A 25,045-nucleotide genomic window follows, 5' to 3' on the forward strand; every position below is an offset into this window, starting at 1 on the left:
TATATGGTATTAGACTGAAAAGATCGTGATTTCGTCAAAACATGCGACGCTCTCCATGCTCATTAGTTGCTCATTCAACATATGCGCTGTTACTTCACTCAATTTATTTTCAAGATCTCCCTGGTTTACATTCCTTGAGACCAACCAGAAATGTATACTAGGCCAAAATATTCCAAGATTTGCGGCAGCCCTCCATAATTCTAAATCAATAGTTGTTTAGTAATCCGAACTTGCTTGAACATGCTGTAGGTCATATAGCCTAACTGTTACAATCAATGTTTTGTAGACTTCACCGGTTTTGTGATGTAACGAAGTTGTTGAATTTATTCTGCCACTGGGTCTCATTGTCTTCGGCCTATACAGTACATTTGGAAAGTATTCTTACCCCTTCACTTTTTTCCACATTATGTTGCAGCCATATCCTAGAATAGATTAAATCACCCCCCCCCCCTTATTTACACACAATACCCCATAATGACAAAGCAAAAACTGAGTTTTAGATGTGTGCAACAAAAATGAAATTTAACATTTTGTTGAAGCCCCTTTGGCTGCAACACTACAAGCTTGGCACATATGTATTTGGGGAGTTTCTCCATTCTTCTCTGCAGATCCTCAAGCTCTGTCAGGTTGGATGGGGAGCGTTACTGCACAGCTATTTTCCGGTCTCTCCAGAGATCGGGTTCAAGGCCGGCCCACTCAAGGACATTGAGACTTGTCCCGAAGCCACTCCTGTGTTGTCTTGGCTGTGTGCTTAGGGTCGTTGTCCTGTTGGAAGGTGAACCTTCGCCCCAGTCTGAGGTCCTGAGCGCTCTGAAGCAGGTTTTCATCAAGGATCGCTGTACTTTGTTTTCCGTTCATCTTTCTCTCGATCCTGACTAGTCTCCCAGTCCCTGAAAAACGTCCCCACAGTATGGTGCTGCCACCACCATGCTTCACCGTAGGGATGGTATTGGCCAGGTGATGAGCGGTGCTTGGTTTCCTCCAGACATGACACATGGCATTCAGGCCAAAGAGTTCAATCTTGGTTTCATCAGACTAGAGAATTTTGTTTCTAAACTCCAAACGGGCTGTCATGTTTTTCCTGAGGAGTGGCTTCCGTCTGGCCACTCAACAATAAAGGCTAATTGTTGGAGTGCTGCAGAGATGGTTGTCCTTAGAAAGGTCACTAATCTCCACAGAGGAACTCTGGAGTTCTGTCAGAGTGACCATCAGGCTCTTGGTCACCTCCCTGACCAAGGCCTTTCTCCCCCAATTGCTCAGTTTGGCCAGCTCTAGGAAGAGTCTTGGTCATTCCAAACTTCTTCTATTTAAGAATGATGGTGGCCACTGTGTTCTTGGGGACCTTGAATGTTGCAGACATTTTTGGGTACTATTCCCCAGATCTGTGCCTCGACACAATCCTGTCTCAGCGTAGGATTGTGGGAAATTATGGAAAATTCCTTAGACCTAACGGCTTGGTTTTTGCTCTGACATGCACTGTCAACTGTGGGACCTTATACACTGCTCAAAAAAATAAAGGGAACACTTAAACAACACAATGTAACTCCAAGTCAATCACACTTCTGTGAAATCAAACTGTCCACTTAGGAAGCAACACTGATTGACAATACATTTCACATGCTGTTGTACAAATGGAATAGATAAAAGGTGGAAATTATAGGCAATTAGCAAGACACCCCCAAAAAAGGAGTGATTCTGCAGGTGGTGACCACAGACCACTTCTCAGTTCCTATGCTTCCTGGCTGATGTTTTGGTCACTTTTGAATGCTGGCGGAGCTCTCACTCTAGTGGTAGCATGAGACGGAGTCTACAACCCACACAAGTGGCTCAGGTAGTGCAGTTCATCCAGGATGGCACATCAATGCGAGCTGTGGCAAAAAGGTTTGCTGTGTCTGTCAGCGTAGTGTCCAGAGCATGGAGGCGCTACCAGGAGACAAGCCAGTACATCAGGAGACGTGGAGGAGGCCGTAGGAGGGCAACAACCCAGCAGCAGGACCGCTACCTCCGCCTTTGTGCAAGGAGGTGCACTGCCAGCGCCCTGCAAAATGACCTCCAGCAGGCCAGCAGGCTTCCCCAGTGATTTTACCCATGCACTGCTACTGGCACTTTTTATACCTACATGACCTGACAATAAGAATAGTTATATCCTCCTCAATGTTGTCAAGTGAGAGATTGGCATTTGTGAAGATTCCTTTGAATCCTCCACCTGGAACTTGAGACAATACTTTACAAATATGTAAAATCTTAATATTACTTTTACTTACATATGCATGGCAAAGAAATTCTGATTATGACTTTTCCACTCACTGATATACTGTATCATTCTCTACACAACATGTTTTACAGTAAAGTGAAGACCACACCAAAGACGTCCCCAACACTTTGAAATTCTTAAGAATATCAACACTAAGAGCAGAGGTATACAACCTCCAAAAGCCAGTTTACATGAAATGTGCAAATGTATATTTCATAGCATCGATGACAAAATACACATAGCTGTGTCTTACTGGATATCAACTTCCAAATTTAAAAATGAACCAAACAAAAAAACGATGTATATGATCTTGCTACTTATTTAGAAGGCACATGGTGTGCATTGCCACTTAAAATGGCCACATCTTAAAGGTAGTAAGCAAGTACCTGCTTGGAACTGCATTCCAATGCAATAACAAAAAGGACATGATGTCATGAGGGTGTTCTTCTGTGCCTAAAATGTCAATTTCAGGCTACCTACAAAATTCCATTCACACCAAAATATCAGTCGCGTTGTTTCTTCAACACTGTTAGACAGTTTGACTGGATCTCAGTACGGCATCATCTCGTTCCAGTAGTTCTTGTTAGGAAGATCAGCAAAAGGGTTACATGAGGGAAATATGTAGGGTGTGTGATGGTCAGGTAAAAAAGTATTGAATCCTTGACTATATTCAAGTTTTTTCTGGTCCAGTAACTTTGGTGATTCTGACAGTTTGAATCATAATGACAATGAACAAACACAGACTAGCCTTTCTTCTGGAGGGGAAAAACAAATGTACATATAAAATATGTCCCAAAGCAACTTCCATCCAGTGTGTAAATTATTCTAACCGTAGCCCCATAATTGTCTGTATGTAGAATGACATGCATACAGATGCAGGATCTTAATTTGACCAGTTCTTCAGAGCAGGAAAATAATCCTGCAGCAACAGGTGTAGATACATTTTTCCTTAGGGCAAATCCAGTCTGTCATTTTAAAGTAGAAATTACAAACTTGAGAAGCCTTTTTAAAAACCTTGAATACACCAGAAGTTTGCATTTCCTACAACAACAGAGTGATCAAATTAAGATCCTATACATTTGCTGTGCTTCAATTATCCAAACCCATGTAATTCTCATCACCTTGAGACTACGTCATAAGTTCCTAATATTTGAAAAATATCCTGTGCAAGCACAACGGCATGCATTGTTAGTTTTATTCTCTTCAGACCAAAGAGCTATATATCTCCATAAACTATCTACTATAAAAGGATTTTCATATCTTATTTTTACAAAAAGAAGTGGAATATATGGGTACACTGAAAAGTGAGGTGCAATTTGATTGAAGGAAAGTGGATGGGTACTTGGAAAATTAGCTCAGATATTTATTGGGCAAGTTAAATAAGCACTCTACACAAAGAGAAGCATTCTAATTTTGTTAACATGCTTGTATCGGCAACTTCCAGATCAAACTCCTATTGACTTCAAAGCATGATGTATGCAAATGCTCGATTTGAGCATTGTTTACATATTAGGATTCAGCCCAAGGTGCTGCACCAATGTTCCTAATTGCCATGTAGCTTTCCATTTACCAATCAAATCTACCTCAGACATGTGAAGAAATCCATAATCCTTTAGACATGGGGAGCATCTAAGAAAATACCAGTCTTTGTTTAACCCCTTCTGGCCAATGGACAAGCTCAGTCGAGCCAAAGAAATACATTACTTAAATGGAGAGGTCCATTCTAGTAATTATATTTCTATTAGTAGAGCAGTCATGTGATAAGCCAACAGAGCCTGAGGGGGAGAGTGGGAAAAAGACGGTGAGAAGGAACACTTGACAATCAATAATATTTGCTTTTGTTCGGCTCAAATGACCCAATTTAGCCCTCCTGTCCAAAGTCCTCTGTGAATTTTCTCAGTTTGTCCAAATCCTGATCGTTGACTGTTGGCTTTGTGCTGGCCAGGGACCTCAGCATATCAGACTGCAAAGAATAAAAAGAGAGACATGATCAAAAGGTTATTCAACAGTCTTGTTTTCCCAGAAACATTACCGTTGAGGCGGGGAAACGGATAACTGAATAATATTAATAAAGTATTATTAATAACTTAATTATTTTGACACACTCACCATACAAACAACTGGCTCACATAGCTTTTCCCCAGGGACTTCCATCCATGTCATCTCGATGCCATTCGGGTCTCCTGGGGAGCATGGGGTCAAAAGGTCATCTACCACGATGTTGGGGTTGTCTCTCGATGGCCCTGGTACCTTCAATAACAATGTAATTTGCAGTGTTACAAATTCAACACAACAGCTGCGTCCCCACTTGGCATGCCACTGCAAGGCACTACAGAGGGTAGTGCGTACAGCACTGGGGCCAAGCTCCCTGCCATCCAGGACCTCTCTACCAGGCGGTGTCAGAGGCCCTAAAAAGCATCAAATACTCCAGCCACCCAAGTCATAGACTGTTCTCTCTGCTACCGCACGGCAAGCGGTACCGATGCATCAAGTCTGGAACCAACAGTACCCTGAACAGCTTCTAACCCCAGGCCATAACACTGCTTAATAGTTAACCAAATAGCTACCCGGACTATCTGCATTAACCCTCTTTTGACTCATCACATATGCTGCTGCTACTGTTTATTATCTATCCTGTTGCCTAGCCACTTTATCACTACCTATATGTACATATCTACCTCAATTACCTCGTACCCCTGCACATCGACTCGGTACTGGTACCCCATATGTATATAGCCATGTTATTGTTACTCATTGTGTATTTATTCCTTGTGTTATGATTTTTCTATTATTTATATTTTTTCCCTCACTGTGTTGTTGGGAAGGGCCCGTATGTAACGAGTATTACCGTAGGTGGCCTCCCTTCCTGTTCGAGTGGCGCTCGGCGGTCGTCGTCGCCGGTCTACTAGCTGCCACCGATCCCTTTTTCCTTTTCGTTTGGTTTTGACTAATTGATTTCACCTGTTTATTGATTGGTTATTAGGGTGGTGTTATTTAAGTTCGTTTAGCCCGTTTATGTTTGTGCGGGCTTGTCTCTCTGTTTGTATATGAGGTTGTTATTTTCATTGGGGTTTTTCCACAGTCTGGATTTATTTTCCAGTTTTGGACTTTATTCAAGTCGGAGTTTTGCGCCAATGTTTTTGACGTTACCAGTTGTTATTCTGGTTGGACATTAAAAAGTGGTTTTCCCCATTACCTTTGCTCTCTGCGCCTGACTCCTTACTCTTGTCCTCATTGAGTGTAACAGAAGCCCGCACACTATTATGGAGCCAGCAGGAGCAGCGACCACCCCTCTCCCCACGATGGAGTCCTGCATCACACGTCCATCCTCCATCGCATCGGATCAGCTATGGATCTTATGATGGAGAGGATGGATCGTTGGGAGAGGAGTGGTCTCCCTACTAACCCACCTACCCTCCCTCCAGCAACTATACCATCTCCTCCAGCGGGACCCGGTACCAGCGCTTTGCGTATTACGCCTCCAAGCCAGTACGATGGAGCGGCGGCGGGATGCCAGGGATTCCTGCTACAATTAGATCTGTACCTGGCCACCGTCCGACCAGCTCTCTCGGACGAAGAGAGCGTGAGTGTCCTCATCTCCTGCCTGACGGGTAGAGCCCTAGAGTGGGCCAATGCGGTCTGGAACGGGGCCGACTCAGCGAGGGGCCACTACCCGGAGTTCACCCGCCGTTTTCGGGCCGTGTTCGATCACCCTCCAGATGGCCGAGCGGCGGGTGAGAGATTGTTCTATCTACGACAGGGGACGAGGAGCGCGCAGGACTTCGCGCTGGATTTCCGGACCTTGGCCGCTGGAGCAGGGTGGAACGACAGGGCCCTGATAGACCATTACAGGTGTAGCCTGAGAGAGGACGTCCGCAGAGAGCTGGCTTGTCGGGACACTACGCTAAGTTTGGATGAACTAATAGACATGTCTATCCGATTAGACCATCTGCTAGCTGCTCGCGGACGTTCTGAAAGGGTCCTGTCCGTTCCATCTCCTGACCCTCCTGCTCCCATCCCGATGGAGCTAGGAGGGGCAGCATCTAGGGAGATCGGAGGAGGCTCCTCCTGTACCAGTTGTGGCCGAAGAGGGCACACTTCCGGTCGGTGCTGGAGGAGTTCATCTGGGAATCGAGAGGGCAGGCAGAACACTCCTCGGTCACCTCAGGTGAGTCAGCACCACACTCTCCCAGAGCTTCCTGTTGGTCACATGTTTTTGTTAATATGTTTCCTTAAATTTTTTCCCTCTCTCCAGCATAAGGCGCTAGTCGATTCAGGCGCAGCTGGGAACTTTATAGATCGCGGACTCGCTCAGAGGTTGAGGATTCCGTTAGTTAAGGTAGACCCCCCTTTTCCTGTGCACTCCTTAGATAGTCGACCGTTAGGGTCAGGGCTGGTCAGGGAGGCCACAATTCCTTTGGAGATGATTACGCAGGGGAATCATAAGGAACGGATTAGTCTGTTTCTTATCGATTCACCTGCGTTTCCGGTGGTGCTGGGGATTCCTTGGCTGGCTATTCACAATCCGACGATTTCGTGGAAACAGGGAGCTCTACAGGGGTGGTCTGATGAGTGTTCAGGCAGGTGTGTAGGAGTTTCCATCGGTGCGACAACGGTGGAGAGTCCAGACCAGGTTTCCACCGTGCGCATTCCCGCTGAGTATGCCGATTTGGCTATCGCCTTCAGTAAAAAGAAGGCGACCCAATTACCTCCCCATCGACAGGGGGATTGCGTGATAAACCTCCAGGTAAACGCTGCACTTCCCAGGAGTCATGTGTATCCTTTGTCCCAGGAGGAGACGTTGGCTATGGAGACATATGTCACGGAAGCTCTGGGACAGGGATTCATTCGGCCCTCCATGTCACCCGTCTCCTCGAGTTTCTTTTTTGTGAAGAAAAAGGATGGTGGGTTGCGTCCGTGTATTGATTATCGAGGTCTCAATTCCATCACGGTGGGTTTTAGTTACCCACTACCTCTCATCGCTACGGCGATGGAATCATTCCACGGAGCACGGTTCTTCACGAAACTGGATCTCAGGAGCGCGTATAATCTGGTGCGTATTCGGGAGGGAGATGAGTGGAAAACCGCGTTTAGTACTACATCGGGCCATTATGAGTACCTCGTCATGCCGTACGGGTTAAAGAATGCTCCAGCTGTCTTTCAATCCTTTGTTGACGAGATTCTCAGAGACCTGCTCGGACAGGGTGTGGTGGTGTATATTGACGATATTTTGATCTACTCCGCTACACGCGCCGCGCATGTGTCTCTGGTGCGCAAGGTTCTTGGGCGACTGCTGGAGCATGACCTGTACGTGAAGGCGGAGAAATGTGAGTTTTCTAAACAAGCCGTTTCCTTCCTGGGTTACCGCATTTCCAGCTCGGGGGTGGATATAGGGGGTGACCGCGTAAAAGCCGTGCGTAATTGGCCGACTCCGACCACGGTAAAAGAGGTGCAGTGGTTCTTAGGGTTTGCCAATTACTACCGGAGGTTTATCCGGGGTTTTGGTCAGGTAGCAGCCCCTATTACCTCACTACTGAAGGGGGGGCCGGTGCGTTTGCAGTGGTCGGCAGAGGCAGACAGGGCCTTCTGTAGGTTGAGGGTGCTGTTTACCGAGGCGCCAGTGTTGGCGCATCCGGACCCTTCTTTGGCGTTTATAGTAGAGGTGGACGCATCCGAGGCTGGGGTTGGAGCGGTGCTCTCACAGCGCTCGGGTGTGCCACCAAAACTCCGCCCTTGTGCTTTTTTTCCGAAAAAACTCGGGCCAGCGGAGCGGAATTATGATGTGGGGGATAGGGAGTTGTTGGCTATGGTTAAGGCCCTGAAGGTGTGGAGACACTGGCTTGAGGGGGCTAAGCACCCTTTCCTCATCTGGACTGACCACCGTAACCTGGAGTATATCCGATCAGCTAAGAGACTGAATCCGCGTCAGGCAAGGTGGGCCATGTATTTCACCAGATTTCGTTTTACGATCTCGTATCGACCAGGTTCCCTTAGCGCGTCGGCCTTAGTGTTGTCTCGCCTCTATGACTCAGAGGAGCGGTTCATCGATCCTACTCCCATCATTCCGGCGGCCAAGTTGGTGGCACCGATAGTATGGGAGGTGGACGCGGACATCGAGCGGGCGTTAAGGGAGGAACCTGCGCCTCCACAGTGCCCGGAGGGGCGTAGGTATGTACCGCTCGCTGTTCGTGATCAATTGATTCGATGGGCTCATGGCATACTCTCGTCAGGTCACCCGGGTATTTCGAGGACAGTGCGAGGTCTTAGGGGGAAGTACTGGTGGCCCACCTTGGAGAGGGATGTGCGATTCTATGTCTCTTCCTGTTCGGTGTGCGCTCAGAGTAAGGCTCCTAGGCACCTGCCTCGAGGGAAGTTACAACCCCTCCCCGTTCCACAACGGCCGTGGTCCCATCTTTCGGTAGATTTTCTTACTGACTTACCTCCATCTCAGGGGAACACTACGATCCTGGTCGTTGTGGATCGGTTCTCTAAGTCCTGCCGTCTTATCCCGTTGCCCGGTCTCCCTACGGCCCTGCAGACTGCGGAGGCATTATTTACCCATGTCTTCCGGCACTACGGGGTGCCCGAGGATATTGTTTCTGATCGGGGTCCCCAGTTCACTTCCAGAATATGGAAGGCGTTTATGGAGCATTTGGGGGTCTCGGTCAGCCTTACATCGGGGTATCACCCGGAGAGTAATGGGCAGGTGGAGAGAGTGAACCAGGAGGTGGGTAGGTTTCTGTGGTCGTATTGCCAGGACCGGCCAGGGGAGTGGTCAAGATACATCCCCTGGGCAGAGATTGCTCAGAACTCACTAAGCCACTCCTCTACCAACATGTCACCATTTGAGTGTGTGTTGGGGTATCAGCCGGTTCTGGCACCATGGCATCAGAGTCAGACCGAGGCTCCTGCGGTGGAGGAGTGGGTACAGCGCTCTAAGGAGACTTGGAGAGCCGTCCAGGAGTCTCTGCGTCAGGCGAGTAGACGGCAGAAGAAGAGCGCTGACCGTCACCGCAGTGAGGCCCCCGTGTTTGCACCGGGGGATAGGGTCTGGCTCTCGACCCGAAACCTGCCCCTCCGCTTGCCCTGCCGGAAGCTGGGTCCGCAGTGTGTAGGGCCATTTAAAGTCCTGAGGAGAATAAATGAGGTGTGTTACCGATTGTTACTTCCTTCTTATTATCGTATTAACCCCTCATTTCATGTGTCTCTCCTCAGGCCGGTGGTAGCTGGTCCCATGCAGGAAGGTGAGGTGCCGGAGGTCCCTCCACCCCCTCTGGATATAGAGGGGTCCCCGGCGTACAGGATAAGGTCCATTCTGGATTCCAGACGCCGGGTGAGGGGCCTGCAATACCTCGTGGACTGGGAGGGGTACGGTCCGGAGGAGAGGTGCTGGGTCCCGGTGGGGGATATATTGGATCCATCTATGCTGAGAGAGTTCCATCGCCTCCATCCGGATCGCCCTGCGTCTCGGCCCCCGGGTCGTCCTCGAGGCCGGCGTCGGCGCGCTGCGGGAGCTGCGCGTCAGGAGGGGGGTACTGTAACGAGTATTACCGAAGGTGGCCTCCCTTCCTGTTCGAGTGGCGCTCGGCGGTCGTCGTCGCCGGTCTACTAGCTGCCACCGATCCCTTTTTCCTTTTCGTTTGGTTTTGACTAATTGATTTCACCTGTTTATTGTTTGGTTGTTAGGGTGGTGTTATTTAAGTTCGTTTAGCCCGTTTATGTTTGTGCGGGCTTGTCTCTCTGTTTGTATATGAGGTTGTTATTTTCATTGGGGTTTTTCCACAGTCTGGATTTATTTTCCAGTTTTGGACTTTATTCAAGTCGGAGTTTTACGCCAATGTTTTTGACGTTACCAGTTGTTATTCTGGTTGGACATTAAAAAGTGGTTTTCCCCATTACCTTTGCTCTCTGCGCCTGACTCCTTACTCTTGTCCTCATTGAGTGTAACACCGTAAGTAAGAATTTCCCTGTTAGTCTACACCGGTTTGTTTACGAATGTGACAAATAACATTTGATATAAAGATTATCACTGAAGAATAAATAGACAACGTTATTCAATGGTCGTCATTATGGAGACGTACCCGCTTGAAGTGAGTGGCTGATTGAACTTTTCTGACTGGCTGCATAAGCGCGTCTCTGACGATGACGCTGACGTCAGCCCCTGAGTACCCGTTGGTCTTCTTTCCCAGGGTGACAAAGTCAGAGTCGTTGAGGCTGGTGGGGGTGGCGCCCAGGTGGAGCTTGAACATGAAGGTGCGAGCGTGTTCCTCGGGAAGGGGGATGTAGATCCTCTTCTCAAACCTGAGATAATTAAGGATGAGTTGTACTGAATGTATCACACATACTCTACAGGAAGAAGAATACATCTCCATCCCCTACATCTACAGGGTAGGTCTGAGCAGCAACAAAAAGCTAAGAAGCAGTGCTGCTGAGTCACAGTTTTCTAACTTCAGTCCAGTGTGTTCACAGTATCCCCAATCACGTTCAAGCTGAGTGGTAAAAGTGATCATACATTTTTATGGCTATGGTGTCACAGTCAAGAATCATAAAGGACAAGCTATTGTGTACACTGTTGTGATGGTAGGCTAAGCCAGTGTAAGAATGTGACATTACCGTCTTCTGATAGCAGAGTCCAACGTCCAAGGGATGTTGGTGGCCCCTAGCACCAGTACACCATCGTTGTCATTCCCGACCCCTGTGGAAAAATTCTCATTAACAATTTACAACCATTTTCACTTAATATGAGCAAAACACCAATACAGTTCACTATAATATCCAGATACATATTGTTTTCTGGCTCTCTCACCCTGCATCTGAACCAGGAACTCTGTCTTGATGCGGCGAGCTGCCTCACTCTCATTCTCACTCCTGGAGCCGCACAGCGAGTCTATCTCATCTATGAAGATGATGGAGGGCTTGTGCTCCCGTGCAAGGGTGAACAAGGTCTTCACCAACCTGGAGCGGAGAAAGAAGCATCAACATCAAGGTGAGCAGTATCCGGGACACAGATTAAACCTAATACTGGACTAAAATAATCTCTATTAAATTTGCTTTTTAGTCCAGGACTAGGCTTAATATTAGGTCTAAATTACAGATTAAAACAGCAGCATTGGACTTTAAGTCTCGCCACAATTAATTCCCCATGTTTCCCTGGATTAAGAGTCATATCTCACTTTTCACTCTCTCCCAGCCACTTGGATACCAGGTCAGATGAGGAGATGGAAAAGAAGGTGGAGTTGTTGGCCTCTGTGGCCACAGCTTTAGCCAGGTAGGACTTTCCTGTTCCAGGAGGACCGAAGAGTAGGATCCCCCTCCATGGCGTTCTTTTGCCTGACAGAAAGAGGTTGGTGGGAGAGGTCGTGAATAACATTGGGGCAGAAATAGATTAAGCATTTCATTTATAAATAAATGAAGGGTATAACCAATTGACTGTATACTATGCAAGAATGGATGGATTCATTTATTTTCAGTATATTCCTAAGGCCGATCAAATGTTCCAACAGTGGAGGTTTCAGCATGTTTTTCATACATTCAAAATTGTTCTTTCATCATTAATTCTGTGGCAATCTGAGGCAGTAACACTACGTTACCTGTGAAAAGATGTGGGAATTTGATTGGCAAAATAACAGCTTCTTTCAGGGCCTCTTTGGCTCCCTCTAATCCGGCAACATCATTCCACTTGATGTTTGGCTTTTCCATAACGATAGCCCCTGAAAAACACATCCAGTATGATGGGAACATACAAATAATTTTACAGTGAAGGAAAATGATCAGATACCTTCATGTGAAAATCTAATGATACAGTGCCTTGCAAAAGTATTCACCCCCTTTGGCGTTTTTCCTATTTTCGTTGCATTACAACATGTAATTTTAATAGATTTTTATGTGGATTTCTTGTAATGGACATACACAAAATAGTCAAAATTGGTGAAGTGAAATGAAAAAAAATTACTTAAAAAACAGAAAAGTGGTGTGTGCATTTGTATCCACCCCCTTTGCTATGAAGCCCCTAAATAAGATCTGGTGCAACCAATTACCTTCAGAAGTCACATAATTAGTTAAATAAAGTCCACATGTGGGCAATCTAAGTGTCACATGACCTGTCACATGATCTCAGTATATATACACCTGTTCTGAAAGGCCCCAGAGTCTGCAACACCACTAGGTGGCACTATGAAGACGAAGGAGCTCTCCAAACAGGTCAGGGACAAAGTTGTGGAGAAGTACAGCTCAGGGTTGGGTTATAAAGCAATATCTGAAACTTTGAATATCACACAGAGCACCATTAAATATATTATAAAGAAATGGAAAGAATATGGCTCATAACAAATCTGCTAAGAGAGGGCCGCCCACCAAAACTCACAGACCAGGCAAGGAGGGCATTAATCAAAGAGGCAACAAAGAGACCAAAGATAACCCTGAAGGAGTTCTCTCTCAAAGCCCAGACCTCAATCCAATTGAGAATCTGTGGTAAGACTTAAAGATTGCTGTACACCAGCAGAACCCATCCAACTTGAAGGAGCTGGGGGGGGGGGGGAATAGTTATGCATGCTCAAGTTCTGTTTTTTTGTCTTATTTCACAAAAAATATTTAGTATCTTCAAAGTGGTAGGCATGTTGTGTAAATCAAATGATACAAACCCCCCAAAAATACATTTTAATTCCAGGTTGTAAGGCGACAAAATAGGAAAAATGCCAAGGGGGTGAATACTTTCACAAGCCATTGTAAATGAGTTAGACATCTCAACAGGATATGGTAAAACTGAAAGTAAAGTGTAAATGAGCCAAATAACCTTTGTCACAATTTTATAGTATGTCAGTGTTGTAATACAAACTGTGGTAGTTTCACTTTGTAAGTGATACAACTAACCTGAAAGTTGGTTCTGAAACTTCTTTTTTTCTGGGTTGTCTCCTTCATCACTCTCATTCCTGCACAATAATAATCCACATAGGTTGACTCATCACATTCCAAATCACTCTGTATAACAGGCTAAACCCTACCCACACGTAGCAAAGCCTCATTCCACGAACAAAGCCTGCTCCTGCACACACCCTTTGTCATCAGCTTGGGACTCCTTCACAGGCTTGGCAGGTGGAGCCTTCTCTTTCTTCTTCAGGTATTCTTTGAGCTTCTCTGCTCTGTCCAGGTACTCAGCACACTTGGCCCTGATGCTCTGTTTGGCTTTGTCGCCCTGGGATTCATCTGGCAGGAGAGAAATGGACAAATTCTATTAAATACCATATGAAGAATCTGTTTTTATTTAGAAAATGTATGAATAAATCACAATTACAGTAATCTCCCCTATACTATATGACATTCTGTGAAATGGAAAAATAATGCATTCTGCTGATAAGTAGAAGTAGACACTGGACAGAGAACACATTCATCTGATGGGTATCTGGGCAAAACAATTGGAACTTTTGACAGGTCACTACTGTAGTGAGATTCTAAAATGTCCCCATTAGCCTATATGAGACAGAGGTGGTGATATAAACAACTCCACACAAACCAATGGACTGAACAATCCTGAGACTATTACAACCCCAAAAGAGAAAAGAGCATTATGCAAATATCCCGTTGTCTTAAAGCATACATTTCACTACGTGTAGGAAGTACTGAACAGCTTGTTGGTATAAACGCAGGGCCTCGTCGTAATTCTGAGCTTTATCCTCCTGGGCCGCCTTGCTGGCCAGATCTATGGCTTTCTGAAAAACAGGGATGAGAACATTATGAAAAAACAAAGACAAAAGTAAAACAAATTGAAAGGATTCACTGTAGGATAAGTTTGATCTGGTCAAACAGAATGAATCTTTGATGCAATGGCATAACACAAGCCCATAATTCTAATTACAGTAACTAGAAGCAAGTACAGTAACTGTTACTATATATCAAAAACATTGACCCCATATGCAAGGCTTTATGTAGAGCTACAATTGTGTATGTTCCATGAAGTGCTACATGTCACATACATAGCGCAAAATGTGACCACCTGTAAGACAGAGTATGTTGCAATTTCACTTCCTACAAAAAGTTTGACTGACAGGGAAGACATGACTGAATCAAATAGGCTAATCCAATGAACTAGTTAATTAACATATTCAGACAGTAAGCTTAGCTAACGTTAGCTATATCAACAATCAGCTCATGACACTAGCTTTGTGATTAGACAGATAGCTAGCTAATGGTAGTTAGTTAATAACATTATCATGGTACTTGGTTGCTATTCAAATTTCGGATAGTCTCGTCTTGGCCTTGTTGCGGAGGAGAACACATTTAGAACTAAAATGAACCGGTCAACTTTGCAAGCTGCTAGCTCCTAGGAAAGGTTGAAGCTATCAAAGCAAGCTGATATTAGTTAGCTAACCATCTTCAATCAGGCTTAAAATAATTTGATAGTGACTACTGTCAACATTAACTGCTGTCCTTTCAAGTTGGCGAGCTCGAAGCAACAATTACGCTAGCTAGCGTCCGAGCTAACAAGTTAGCGTATTACCGTAGCCAGATAGATAGCAATCACACTTAACTAACATGCTAACGACACTTAGAAAAAAATTATCACCGTAGATCTACAAATAATAGTTAGCTTGCAAACGTTCGCTAACTAGTGCCATGCTAACTGGGTGGTTTGTCATTTTGTTACCTACTAGCTACTGTAGCTAGCCGACGTTAGCTTTCCCAATTTACCTGTAAATTGTTGTTGGCAGCCATATGATTACTTGTTAAAAAAAAAAAAAAATGCAACGAACAGGCCCTTTATTTGTTAATACTTAAATCGCAGCCCGGCAAAGTCGATATTCAAGCCTTTTATCAGATCTTTGAATAACTATACATTAAATAAATACAAAATAATACACTTCCGCGTTATCAGATACGGAGTTGATTCTCTTAGAATTCTCACGTGACCGGGGAATGTCCCCGTCATTCATAGACGCACCCATATCTGTGTGGCAATACAATATTGTAGAGGGATGAAATGTCAAATGTGTAGGGTTAGGATCATGTTGACATGTGAAGGATATGCACAATGCAGAGTGCACATCTCCTATTAGCTATATCCTTACCTCCACTGAGTTGCCAGTCAGATTAATGGAAACATTTTAATCCAATTAGCCTGGCATAGGCATAGGCCTACACTGGCATTTACATCGGACCATAAAATTAGGAATTGGTAATTTTATTGAATATCTATGCATTGAACAACGTTAATGACCGACATTTTAGCATAAATTGTTTATAGAATGTTCCACTGTCTAATTACCTCTTTATTTTCTATATACTCCTGTAATTCTTCCACTCTGTCCAGGTACAGTTTACACTTTTCCCTGATCTTCTGGTTGCCCTCTTTACCCTGTGGTTCACCTGAGGAGAGGAGAGGAGTTTTAAGTTGTTGACGGTTACACAGGTTATTGTAGAGACCATAGTTTCGGCTTGCCTGATGACTCAAACGGAATTCTTCCACTGCTCTTTGTTCGCTACATACTTCAGGTTGAGACCGCCATCATTGACGTCGTTTGTGGTGATGTCAAAATGAGGGGTGTTGTACAAAATAAAGTAATCAGTGATTGGATCATCTCTAACCAATCAGAGTATCAAAGCCAATGACACATTTCCAAAACCAGCTTTATCCATGTGTGTTCTGGCTCTGACTAAACCCACGTTTTCTGGGACCAATCAGAATGGTTAGAATGTGTTCGCATTCTAGAAATCCTAGGGGAGATACTCAGATCCACTTTTGATATTCTGGATTATCTGTGGGTTAAAAGGGAAATAAAAGTATTATCTGAGTTTTTCAGGGGTGAAAGACTGTCTACCAGTGGGTTAGATATAAATATCTTTGCTAGCGGTGTCCCCACTGCCTCCTGCCTGCAGTGTACCGTGGTCCTGCTAGCTAGCAAGCTAGGACACAGTGTCCTTCGCTCCAGCCTGCAGAACACCTGCCCTCGCCGTCGTTAACAGATTAGCAGAACTGCTGGAAAGCAATGCCTGACAGGTGGGGGCAAAGGACACTGTCTACCGGTGTTCTAGATACTCTACCGGTGTTTTAGCTGTTGTCTTCTTCTGTGGGGTTTATCGGCGGTTGGCATCCAACGTTATGGTGCATTACCGCCACTTACTGTACTGGAGCGTCCCCTTTTCCCACCTGTGTACCGGAGTCCTGGGCTTAAAAATGGACCAATAGAAGTATAAAGAGGGGTTCCTGCAGATGCAGGAATACCTACATGCAGGAATGATCTGAATTGCTGCCACAATTGCAACCTTCTCCCAGAGCAAGGAGTTTGGGTAGCCAGGCAAAGGGTAGGCTGCACATCACATGGTAATCACTGACATGCCAATATCCATCCTTCCTCTCTGTGTAGGCTACTACTGCTAAATACTCCCCTTATGGCTAGCAACGTCTCCAGATATTTTTGAATCTCCAGCTAAATTATTTTCTTCAGTTTGTACATTCATTTTGATACTTTGTTTATTTCATGTTTGTGTTGGCCCTTCTCGAGCTCTGCTCCTACAGGTCCGTATGTGCTCACCTGCGGATGCTTGAGAAGTGTGTACCTCTTTTTCCCAGAGTCTTCTGTCATTTTGTCAATGTATTATTATTTTTAAATATTTTATTTAGATTTATCAAGGGGTGCTGTAGCACCCTCTGCGCCCCTACTTTCCGTGGCAATGAGCCTGTCTCGCATATTGAAAATGTACCTACCGGTCTGCTTGAGACAGGCCTTTTAATATTGTGTGATGTTATGATATTCTGCTTCTAGATGTCTATATTTTCTTTAGCTTGTAAAGGAGGTATCAACCAATTCATTGGTTATGTAGACTCACTTCTGCTTGTTGAGGCTATGACTGCGTTCCACAGCTAAGACGAGGCGACGCAACAACCAATGGTCATCAACTGTGTCATCGACTGACATACTGAGGGGATTCGATTTATCTGTGCCGGCGCCTGGTTAGGTATGTTTTACACCGGGTGAAAGTTGACTGCATTTGATTTGGAAGAGGGCTGCCTCCTGGGTGTGAGCCAGGTTCCCCGCTCTGTCCGATGGCGAAGTCGGCTCAAAACAAAAGTGATGTAATTAAGCAAGTGTAGGAATTAGTAGGATTCTGTGTTTTCCCGTGCAAAAGTGATTGCTTTTGATAATAATGCTTTATCTGCCTTCCCTATGAGAATTAGCTTGAAAATTCAAACATAAATTCTATGGAAAAAAGGTGTATGTTTATGGACAATGCATTATGCTGCCTTGAAGGCATCATGACTGTGCGGTGCAGATTACTGTTTGATTTGAGAAGGGTGCTCCATCCTCACCGCTTTTGCCCGTTCACGTCACGGGCCATAGACCGGTGCTCTGCGGCTCAGCATAATCCAATCCGCCCATTGCATTAACATATAATGTGGTTAGCTGATAGGTATACTTAAAATACCTATCCAAGCGTTGTAAGATCTGTCTGCCAAATCCTGCCGATGGCTTTGCCCAGGTAGTGGCTCAAGGTTTACATGCTTTGCCAGTGTTCTGTAAACTCTGAAGGGGAGAGTTCTCAGAGTAGGCCTTTCTGTAGCCTACATGTTGGTAGACTGTATGTATTTTGTTTTACAGTAGGCCATACTTGTCTGTTTCCTTACTCCAAATTCCTGATTTTGGAATGTGTTCAATTTGATTTTGATTTATGTAGACAAACATTTTTTGTTCATTGTTTGTTACCTATTTTGTTGACAGGCTATTAGCTAGGCCTACCTCTACACTACAACTTCTAGGCCTACCACCATTTTTACACCTTACACTTTGCCTCCTGTCTTCTTACCGTAAGACACACATTTATCTTTTCACTAAACAATTTTGTTTCATATAAAACAAGTATCATTCCATACTCCATTTGGTATATCAGATCATTTTAATGCCTCCATAGCCATTGTTTTAGGCTTATTTATCAGTAAGTAGCAGGCAAAATACATGCTGTAAATATGCATTTCCTGAATCAGCGTGCAAGAACAAATTGATATTCACAGACAACAGAGAATGGAATAGATTGCAAATGATGCCTTTCCGTCTGTCATCTGAACTGCTACCTACAGAATTGTAATGGGATACGGTAACATGGGCTAACTCACCCCCTTGGGTAACTTGCCCCCTGCCTGTAACTCATAGAAACCACTTTGTCACAAAAATGTTTCTAACACTCTCCCTGGCTGCCACTACTCTTGGCTAATAAATCAGACTTTAACCAATACTTGATATAGGGGAGTGTGGGGTAAGTTGAGCCAAAGGGGTAAGCTGAGCCACAACCATACCCAAAATTAATAATTTGACCAAATATTTAGGAAGAGGTCATCATTTCATGGAGTCTGTGAAGGGAGAAACCACATGGAAAAAGTGGTAAGCAAGTTAGGTCCCAAAAACAGATTTTCACCAAGTCAAATTAAGGTTAGTGTAACAGTCCTGACCTGTTTTATGTTGTTTTTATGTGTTTATGGTCAGGGCATGTGTTTTGGGTGGGCAGTCTATGTTATTCGTTTCTATGTTGGTTTTGGTTTGCCTGGTATGGCTCTTGATTAGAGGCAGGTGGTTTGCATTTTCCTCTAATCAAGAGTCATATTTAGGTAGGGCATTCACACTGTTTGTTTGTGGGTGGTTGTCTCCTGTGTCTGTGTCTATGTTTGCACCATACGGGACTGTATACGGTTTGTTCATTTCATGTAGTCTGTTCCTGTTCATTTCGTTCTTCACGTTGTATGTAAGTTCGTCGTTCAGGTCTGTCTACTTTCGTTTTGTTATTTTGTATCATTTTCAAGTATAGTTCGGTTTGTCTTGTTAAATAAATTCATCATGTCATTTCAACGCGCTGCACCTTGGTTCAATCCCTGCTCCTCCTCTTCGGATGAAGAGGAGGAGGACCGTCATTACAGTTAGATGTTTCATGATGCTTGTATCTAAACCAAAGTAGATAATTTTATGATTGTTCCATACATCAGTTGGGGTCTCTATAAGCTTCAATGAGGTCCTAACCCTAGCATGAAAGTGCATCGTTGTAGCTGTGTGGGCTAATATAGTCAAAATGTTTGCTTTGGTTGAGCCAATGGCAAGTTGAGCAAATTTAAGTGTTTTCTTCCCAGGTGTAATGCAAGGCTGGAATATGAGGCAACAACAAGGCCTGTTAAACTTTTTTTTTTTTTAAGTACAAGTGTTTGTTAGGTGTTAACCCTGTGTTAAAATATGCTTAAAATTACTAAAAGACAAAAAGTGATTGTGATTGTGTTGAATTATATTGGAAAATGAAGATAGACATGGTTTTTAAAAGTGGTATTTCATTCAGTACAGAAATGTGTATGCGGTTTAACTTACCCTGGCTCAATTTACCCTATAACGTTACCCGGGATAAGTTGTGCCAAGAGCACTTTTTTTTGGACAAGCAATGTTTTCAAAACAGTAATGTTTACTTGAATTCTGATTATTTCCAGGGAAAGGCAACATCCTGAAATATATGTAGATACCGAATGATTCTGAACAAATTGCTCAATTTACCCCACTTTCCGTACAGTCCGAAACATAGCAATGCAAAATTGTCAGAATGTTGAATAAAATTAATTTTTAACTTATACCGGTTGTCTGTGTGGTTGGTCTTTCAGCAGCATGACATTTGAGACAAAAGACATCCACAAGAAATATTGTTTACCCAACTTTTAGCGTTGGTTCTGCCGTTTAAATTTCTATCACCTGGTACATGCAATTTGATTTGATTTGAAACCATGTTAGCTCTTGCAGGCTTCGGTTTCATGAATGCCTCTCATGCATGTACTTCCGTCTTGTGTATGTGCCTTTGCAACGTAAATGTGCGTGGCGTTGCCTACATAATTTGAAGGCATCGCCACGTTTCGTGCCTACCACTACTCTTGCTCAACTAAAAATGTAATCTGTCTAAAAAAATCACTCCAACAAAAGGATTGAGATAAATTTATCTAATATTTAATAAATAAGAGAAATCTAATGGAGTTAGATATATAAACTTTATAGATATATATTAGGGGAGCCTAGAGAAATAATCCAATTGCTTAGAGAGAAACATTTTAATCAGTTTTAATAAAGTGTTACGAAACCAATAACTAGCCTACTGATTTTGCTGCACTTGTCATGCCTAGGGGTCTTAAAGCCAATTTCTGCTTGCTCCACCAATGCAATCCAGAGGCTCCGTACAGAGGGAATTGCGGTGCCTCTGCTAATCAGGTTACAGGCCATGTAGCTAGGCCTAAAAGGCTCTGCATGGTCAATTTGACATCTGCTGTGGCCGTACAGCATTTACTACGATGTGGCCTCCGCAGAAGTCAGAGCATTCATCCTTTGCGGATGAATGCAACAGAGCTGTTGTCAAGAAAGGGAGTTTGTGTTTATACAGGACCTCCCGCCCCCACCAACCATGTCAATGCGAAGCTATATGGCACATGGCTCCAATTAGCCTCCAGGATTAGAGAATAAAGGTGAGAAGTAAGCAAATGCAATGAATGCACATTACATTTGAGTCATTTAGCAGACACTCTTATACAGAGCAATTTACAAGAACAATTAGGGTTAAGTGTCTTGCTCAAGGGCACATTGACAGATTTTTCACCTAGTCAACTCCAGGATTCAAACCAGCAACCTTTCTGTTACTGGCCCAACACTTTTAACCACTAGGCTACCTGCCACCCAGGGAGACCGCAACCTTACAAGCCAGAATTTTGAATAAAATTACATTTAAACTTACTCTACCGGTTGTCTGTGCGGTTTGTCCATCATCTGCTTGAAATTTGAGATAAAATATCCACAGGAAAGTATTGTTTACCCTAATTTTGTAAAAAATGTTGAGCAGCTGAAGTACAAACCCCACAGACAACCGGTAAAGTACGTTTAAATTGAATTTTATTCGACATTCTGGCTTGAAAGGAACATTTACATGATTTTCAGGCATTAGTTTCAGGCTGTATATACAAATTAATTGTGTATTACAGCCTGATTAATCAGACTAGTCCAGGGCCAACTCAGTCATGACTTCCATGGTCAGCCAGTCCAAGCAGATTAGTATTCGACCCAAAATAAATATATAATAAAGGAAACTACAAAAAAGCATGCTCAAACTAAAGATTCAAAATCAATTGAAAGGCCTCATCGCCACCAAACAAACCAGCAGCCTCACGGCTCTCCCAGGTGGGACACTGACTGATAACAGAGAGGAAGAGGCAAAGTGAGAGGGTCGACTCTGCCCAAAATCTGTTCACGCAGATTAAGTTAATAACTTCTCTGGGATATGTGGGACGGTAGCGTCCCACTTGGCCAAAAGCCAGAAAAAATGTAGCGCGCCAAATTCAAATATATTACTATAAAAATCAATCTTTCATGAAATCACACATGAATGACACCAAATTAAAGCACCATGTTCAGAAATGCCTCCAAAATATCCGGAGAAATTGCAGAGAGCCACGTCAAATAACATAAATACTCATTATAACTTTTGATGAAAGATACATGTATTACATAGAATTAAAGATACACTTGTTCTTAAGATTTCAAAGATTTCAAAAAAACTTTACGGAAAAAGCACACCATGCAATAATCTGAGACGGAGCTCAGATATTACAATATTTCTCCGCCATGTTGGAGTCAACAGAAATATGAAATGACATCATAAATATTCCCTTACATTTGATGATCTTCATCAGAATGCACTCCCAGGAATCCTAGTTCCACAATAAATCGTTGTTTTGTTCGATAATGTCCATTACTTATGTCTAAGTAGTTACTTAAGCTAGCATGTTTAGTGCACATGTCCAAACGCTCACGCAGATGCAGGCAAACTCGGACGAAAACTTCAAAAACTTATATAACAGGTCGAATAAACTGGTCAAACTAAGTAGAGAATCAATCTTCAGGATGTTGTTATAACTATCCAATAACGTTCCAACCGGAGAATTCCTTTGTGTCTCTAGAAGTAATGGATAGCAAGACGATATCGTTTGGAACGCGCGTGACCAAGAACTGGCATTCTGCCAGACCAATGACTGAAACACCTCCCTTCCGGCTCAACATCACAGTAGAGGCTTCATTCCACGTTCTACAGACTGTTGACATCTAGTGGAAGGCATAGGAAGTGCAAACAGATCCATATCTTACAGGGAATTGAATAGGCGATGAGTTGAACATCGACCAGCCTCAGAATTCTCACTTCCTGTTTGGAATATTTCTCAGGTTTTTGCCTGCCATATGAGTTCTGTTATACTCACAGACATCATTCAAACAGTTTTAGAAACTTCAGAGTGTTTTATATCCAATAGTAACAATAATATGCAGATATTAGCACCTGGGACAGAGTAGGAGGCAGTTCACTATGGGCACGCAATTCATCCAAAAGTGAAAATGCTGTCCCCTATCACAAAGAAGTTTTAAGCAGACCAAGTGAAGTGCTTTTGTTTGGGGAGCAATGAGAGAGAGTGTTGAATTTGGTCAAGATTAAAGTGAATTGCTATTTTGATAGGTGAGGCTTATTTGATTGAATAGAAGTTTTATAATGCTTAGGTTGTAACGGGTTTGGAGCATCAGATCCCATTACAATTCTGTGGCTACTGAACTGCATGTCCTGTCCGTATGACATTTGGTCCATTTCTTCAGGAGCGATGGTTACATACGTTTTACAATGTGCAGGAAGTACTTGACAGCGTGTTGGTAAGATTTGATAGCCTCCGTGTAGTTCCCAGCCTGGTCCTCCTGGGAGGCTTTCTGTGCTACAGCTATAGCTTTCTGAAATGAGAGTGTGAGGGATGAGTTGGGCAGAAAGGAGTGGGAGAGAGAGGGATGAGTTGGACAGAAAAGTGTAGGAGAGAGGGAGTAGTATGGCAGAAGAAAGTAGGAGGAGTTGGACACTGCTGCTACTCAGTCAGAGCATCATTTTTAATCCATACATTTTCCCTGACACCCAAAGTAATCCTTTCATTTGAATGCTTAGCAGGACAGGAAAATGGCCCAATTCATGCACTTATCCCTGGTCATCCCTACTGCTTCTGATCTGGCGGACTCACTAAACACACATGCTTCATTTGTCGCTGTTCATCACATAGTCTCCTATTATGTCTACATTCATTGCTTCATTTGAGTGAGACAATTTTGTCATTTAGCAGATGCTCTTATCCAGAGCAAGTTTGGTTAAGTGCCTTGCCCAAGGGCGCATCAACACATTTTGCACCTAGTTGGCTTGGGGATTCAAACTAGTGACCTTGAGGTTACCAGCCCAATGTTCTTAACCTTTAGGCTACCTGACAAGACAGACTCATAACATTCTTATGCTCTGATTAGATCATGGAATACATGGGGATGGAGCATCAGCTTCACAAGCCACTACTGAATTTCTCTCAGCTGTGTAAAAGTGAAACACTATTTTAAGTGGCTGACAATGGCTTTATTTGGCTCTGGAACAAGCTGTTGTCCAGCAGATTTATCTCAATTGTGGGAGCTCATATTTGTTAATGAAACCAATAGCTGTAGTGTAGCGATTGCATGGACAGTACAAATTCACAATAGACCTTCTCTTTATAACAGACTGTACTATTTTAGTTTGTTTGAATGTAAGTAAACAAGTTGATCAGCTTCTCAAAAGTGAGAACACAGCACTAATACAAGAAACACACGCTTGACTACAGTTCTATGATGACACTAGCCCCAAGACAGCTTGACAGTCTCACTCTGACAAGTGGAATCAAACTCATAGGCCCATAAACATGCATTACTAATTTACAAGAAAGCATAGATGTGTCTACCAAGATAAAGTGCTATTTACATTAGTAGTCAGCCACTTTACCTGTAAATTTGTTGGCTCCATGGGAAGTTTTCAGGCAGTCAGTTGCTACTGAGAACCAACACAGTCTGAGCCCTTTGATATTTCTGTTTCGTTTACCCACACAGCCATTAACTTGTTGCTTATCTCACAGGCTCGTCACAGCACACATGCGTCTGAGAGACTTTCCTGTAGAAAAGAATGACAACAATGCTGAGGGCTGAGACTGAGACCCGCCTGCCTGTGAGTCATGATGACAAGCTTGTTAAGCAAGTATAGTCAACAGTCCAGGAAAACATTCACAGTAGGATAACCGGCTAACATTATTAACCTTCTTAGCTTTCTCCCGTATCTGTCCTTCATGCAAAGAGGAAGTTTAAAAAGTCGTTTTTTTGGGTATCTGTACTTTACTTTACTATTTATATTTTTGACAACTTTTACTTTTACTTCACTACATTCCTAAAGAAAATAATGTACTTTTTACACCATACATTTTCCCTGACACCCAAAGTACTCGTTTCATTTGAATGCTTAGCAGGACAGGAAAATGGTCCAATTCATGCACATATCCCTGGTCATCCCTACTGCTTCTGATCTGGCGGACTCACTAAACACACATGCTTCGTTTGTAAATGATGTCTGAATGTTGGGAGTGCGCCCCTGGCTATCCCTAACAAAAAAAGAAAAGAAAATTGTGCCGTCTGGTTTGCTTAATATAAGGATTTATACATTATTTATACTTTTACTTTTGATACTTAAGTATATTTTAGCAATTAAATTACTTTTGATTCTTAAGTATATTAAAAACCAAATACTTTTAGACTTACTCAAGTAGTATTTTACTGGGTGACTCACTTTTACTTGAGTTATTTTCTATTAAGGTATCTTTACTTTTACTCAAGTATTACAATTGGGTACTTTTTCCACGACTGGTAGTAAGTACATAATATTATTATTATTTTTTTTTTTTACCCTTATTTTACCAGATCTACCGGTGTGAGGTCA

General features: G+C 43.5%; 1 protein-coding gene across 2 annotated transcripts; it reads right to left on the bottom strand.

Annotated features, from left to right (window-relative positions):
* Nucleotides 1–2,237: 2,237 nt before the first annotated feature.
* LOC129824113 (vacuolar protein sorting-associated protein 4B-like) lies at nt 2,238–24,100 on the bottom strand. 2 transcript variants are annotated; one of them, XM_055883461.1, is made up of 13 exons: nt 24,065–24,100; nt 22,899–23,010; nt 15,513–15,613; nt 13,848–13,959; nt 13,306–13,456; nt 13,124–13,182; nt 11,845–11,964; nt 11,428–11,584; nt 11,061–11,209; nt 10,868–10,949; nt 10,336–10,555; nt 4,364–4,504; nt 2,238–4,217 (listed from the first exon to the last, which is right to left on the bottom strand). In XM_055883461.1, the coding sequence occupies exons 1-13, from the start codon at nt 24,083–24,085 to the stop codon at nt 4,116–4,118; spliced, it is 1,527 nt and encodes a 508-aa protein (XP_055739436.1). In that variant the 5' UTR covers nt 24,086–24,100; the 3' UTR covers nt 2,238–4,115. The 2 variants fall into 2 exon arrangements, with proteins under 2 accessions (XP_055739436.1, XP_055739437.1); XM_055883462.1 differs by lacking the exons at nt 15,513–15,613; nt 22,899–23,010; nt 24,065–24,100 and adding an exon at nt 14,939–15,167.
* Between the last annotated feature and the right edge of the window lie 945 nt (nt 24,101–25,045).

Source organism: Salvelinus fontinalis, chromosome 26 (genome assembly GCF_029448725.1).
Source record: "Salvelinus fontinalis isolate EN_2023a chromosome 26, ASM2944872v1, whole genome shotgun sequence".
Taxonomy (NCBI): Eukaryota; Metazoa; Chordata; class Actinopteri; order Salmoniformes; family Salmonidae; genus Salvelinus; species Salvelinus fontinalis.

Coding starts and splice junctions, on each gene's coding strand:
- LOC129824113 (XM_055883461.1), bottom strand. CDS start 24,085: ATGGAGCCAACAAATTTACAG. Junction 13,960..15,512: donor AGTATATAGAAAATAAAGAG/GTAATTAGACAG, acceptor CCTGTTTTTCAG/AAAGCCATAGATCTGGCCAG. Junction 11,210..11,427: donor TGGCTGGGAGAGAGTGAAAA/GTGAGATATGAC, acceptor TCTCCGCTCCAG/GTTGGTGAAGACCTTGTTCA.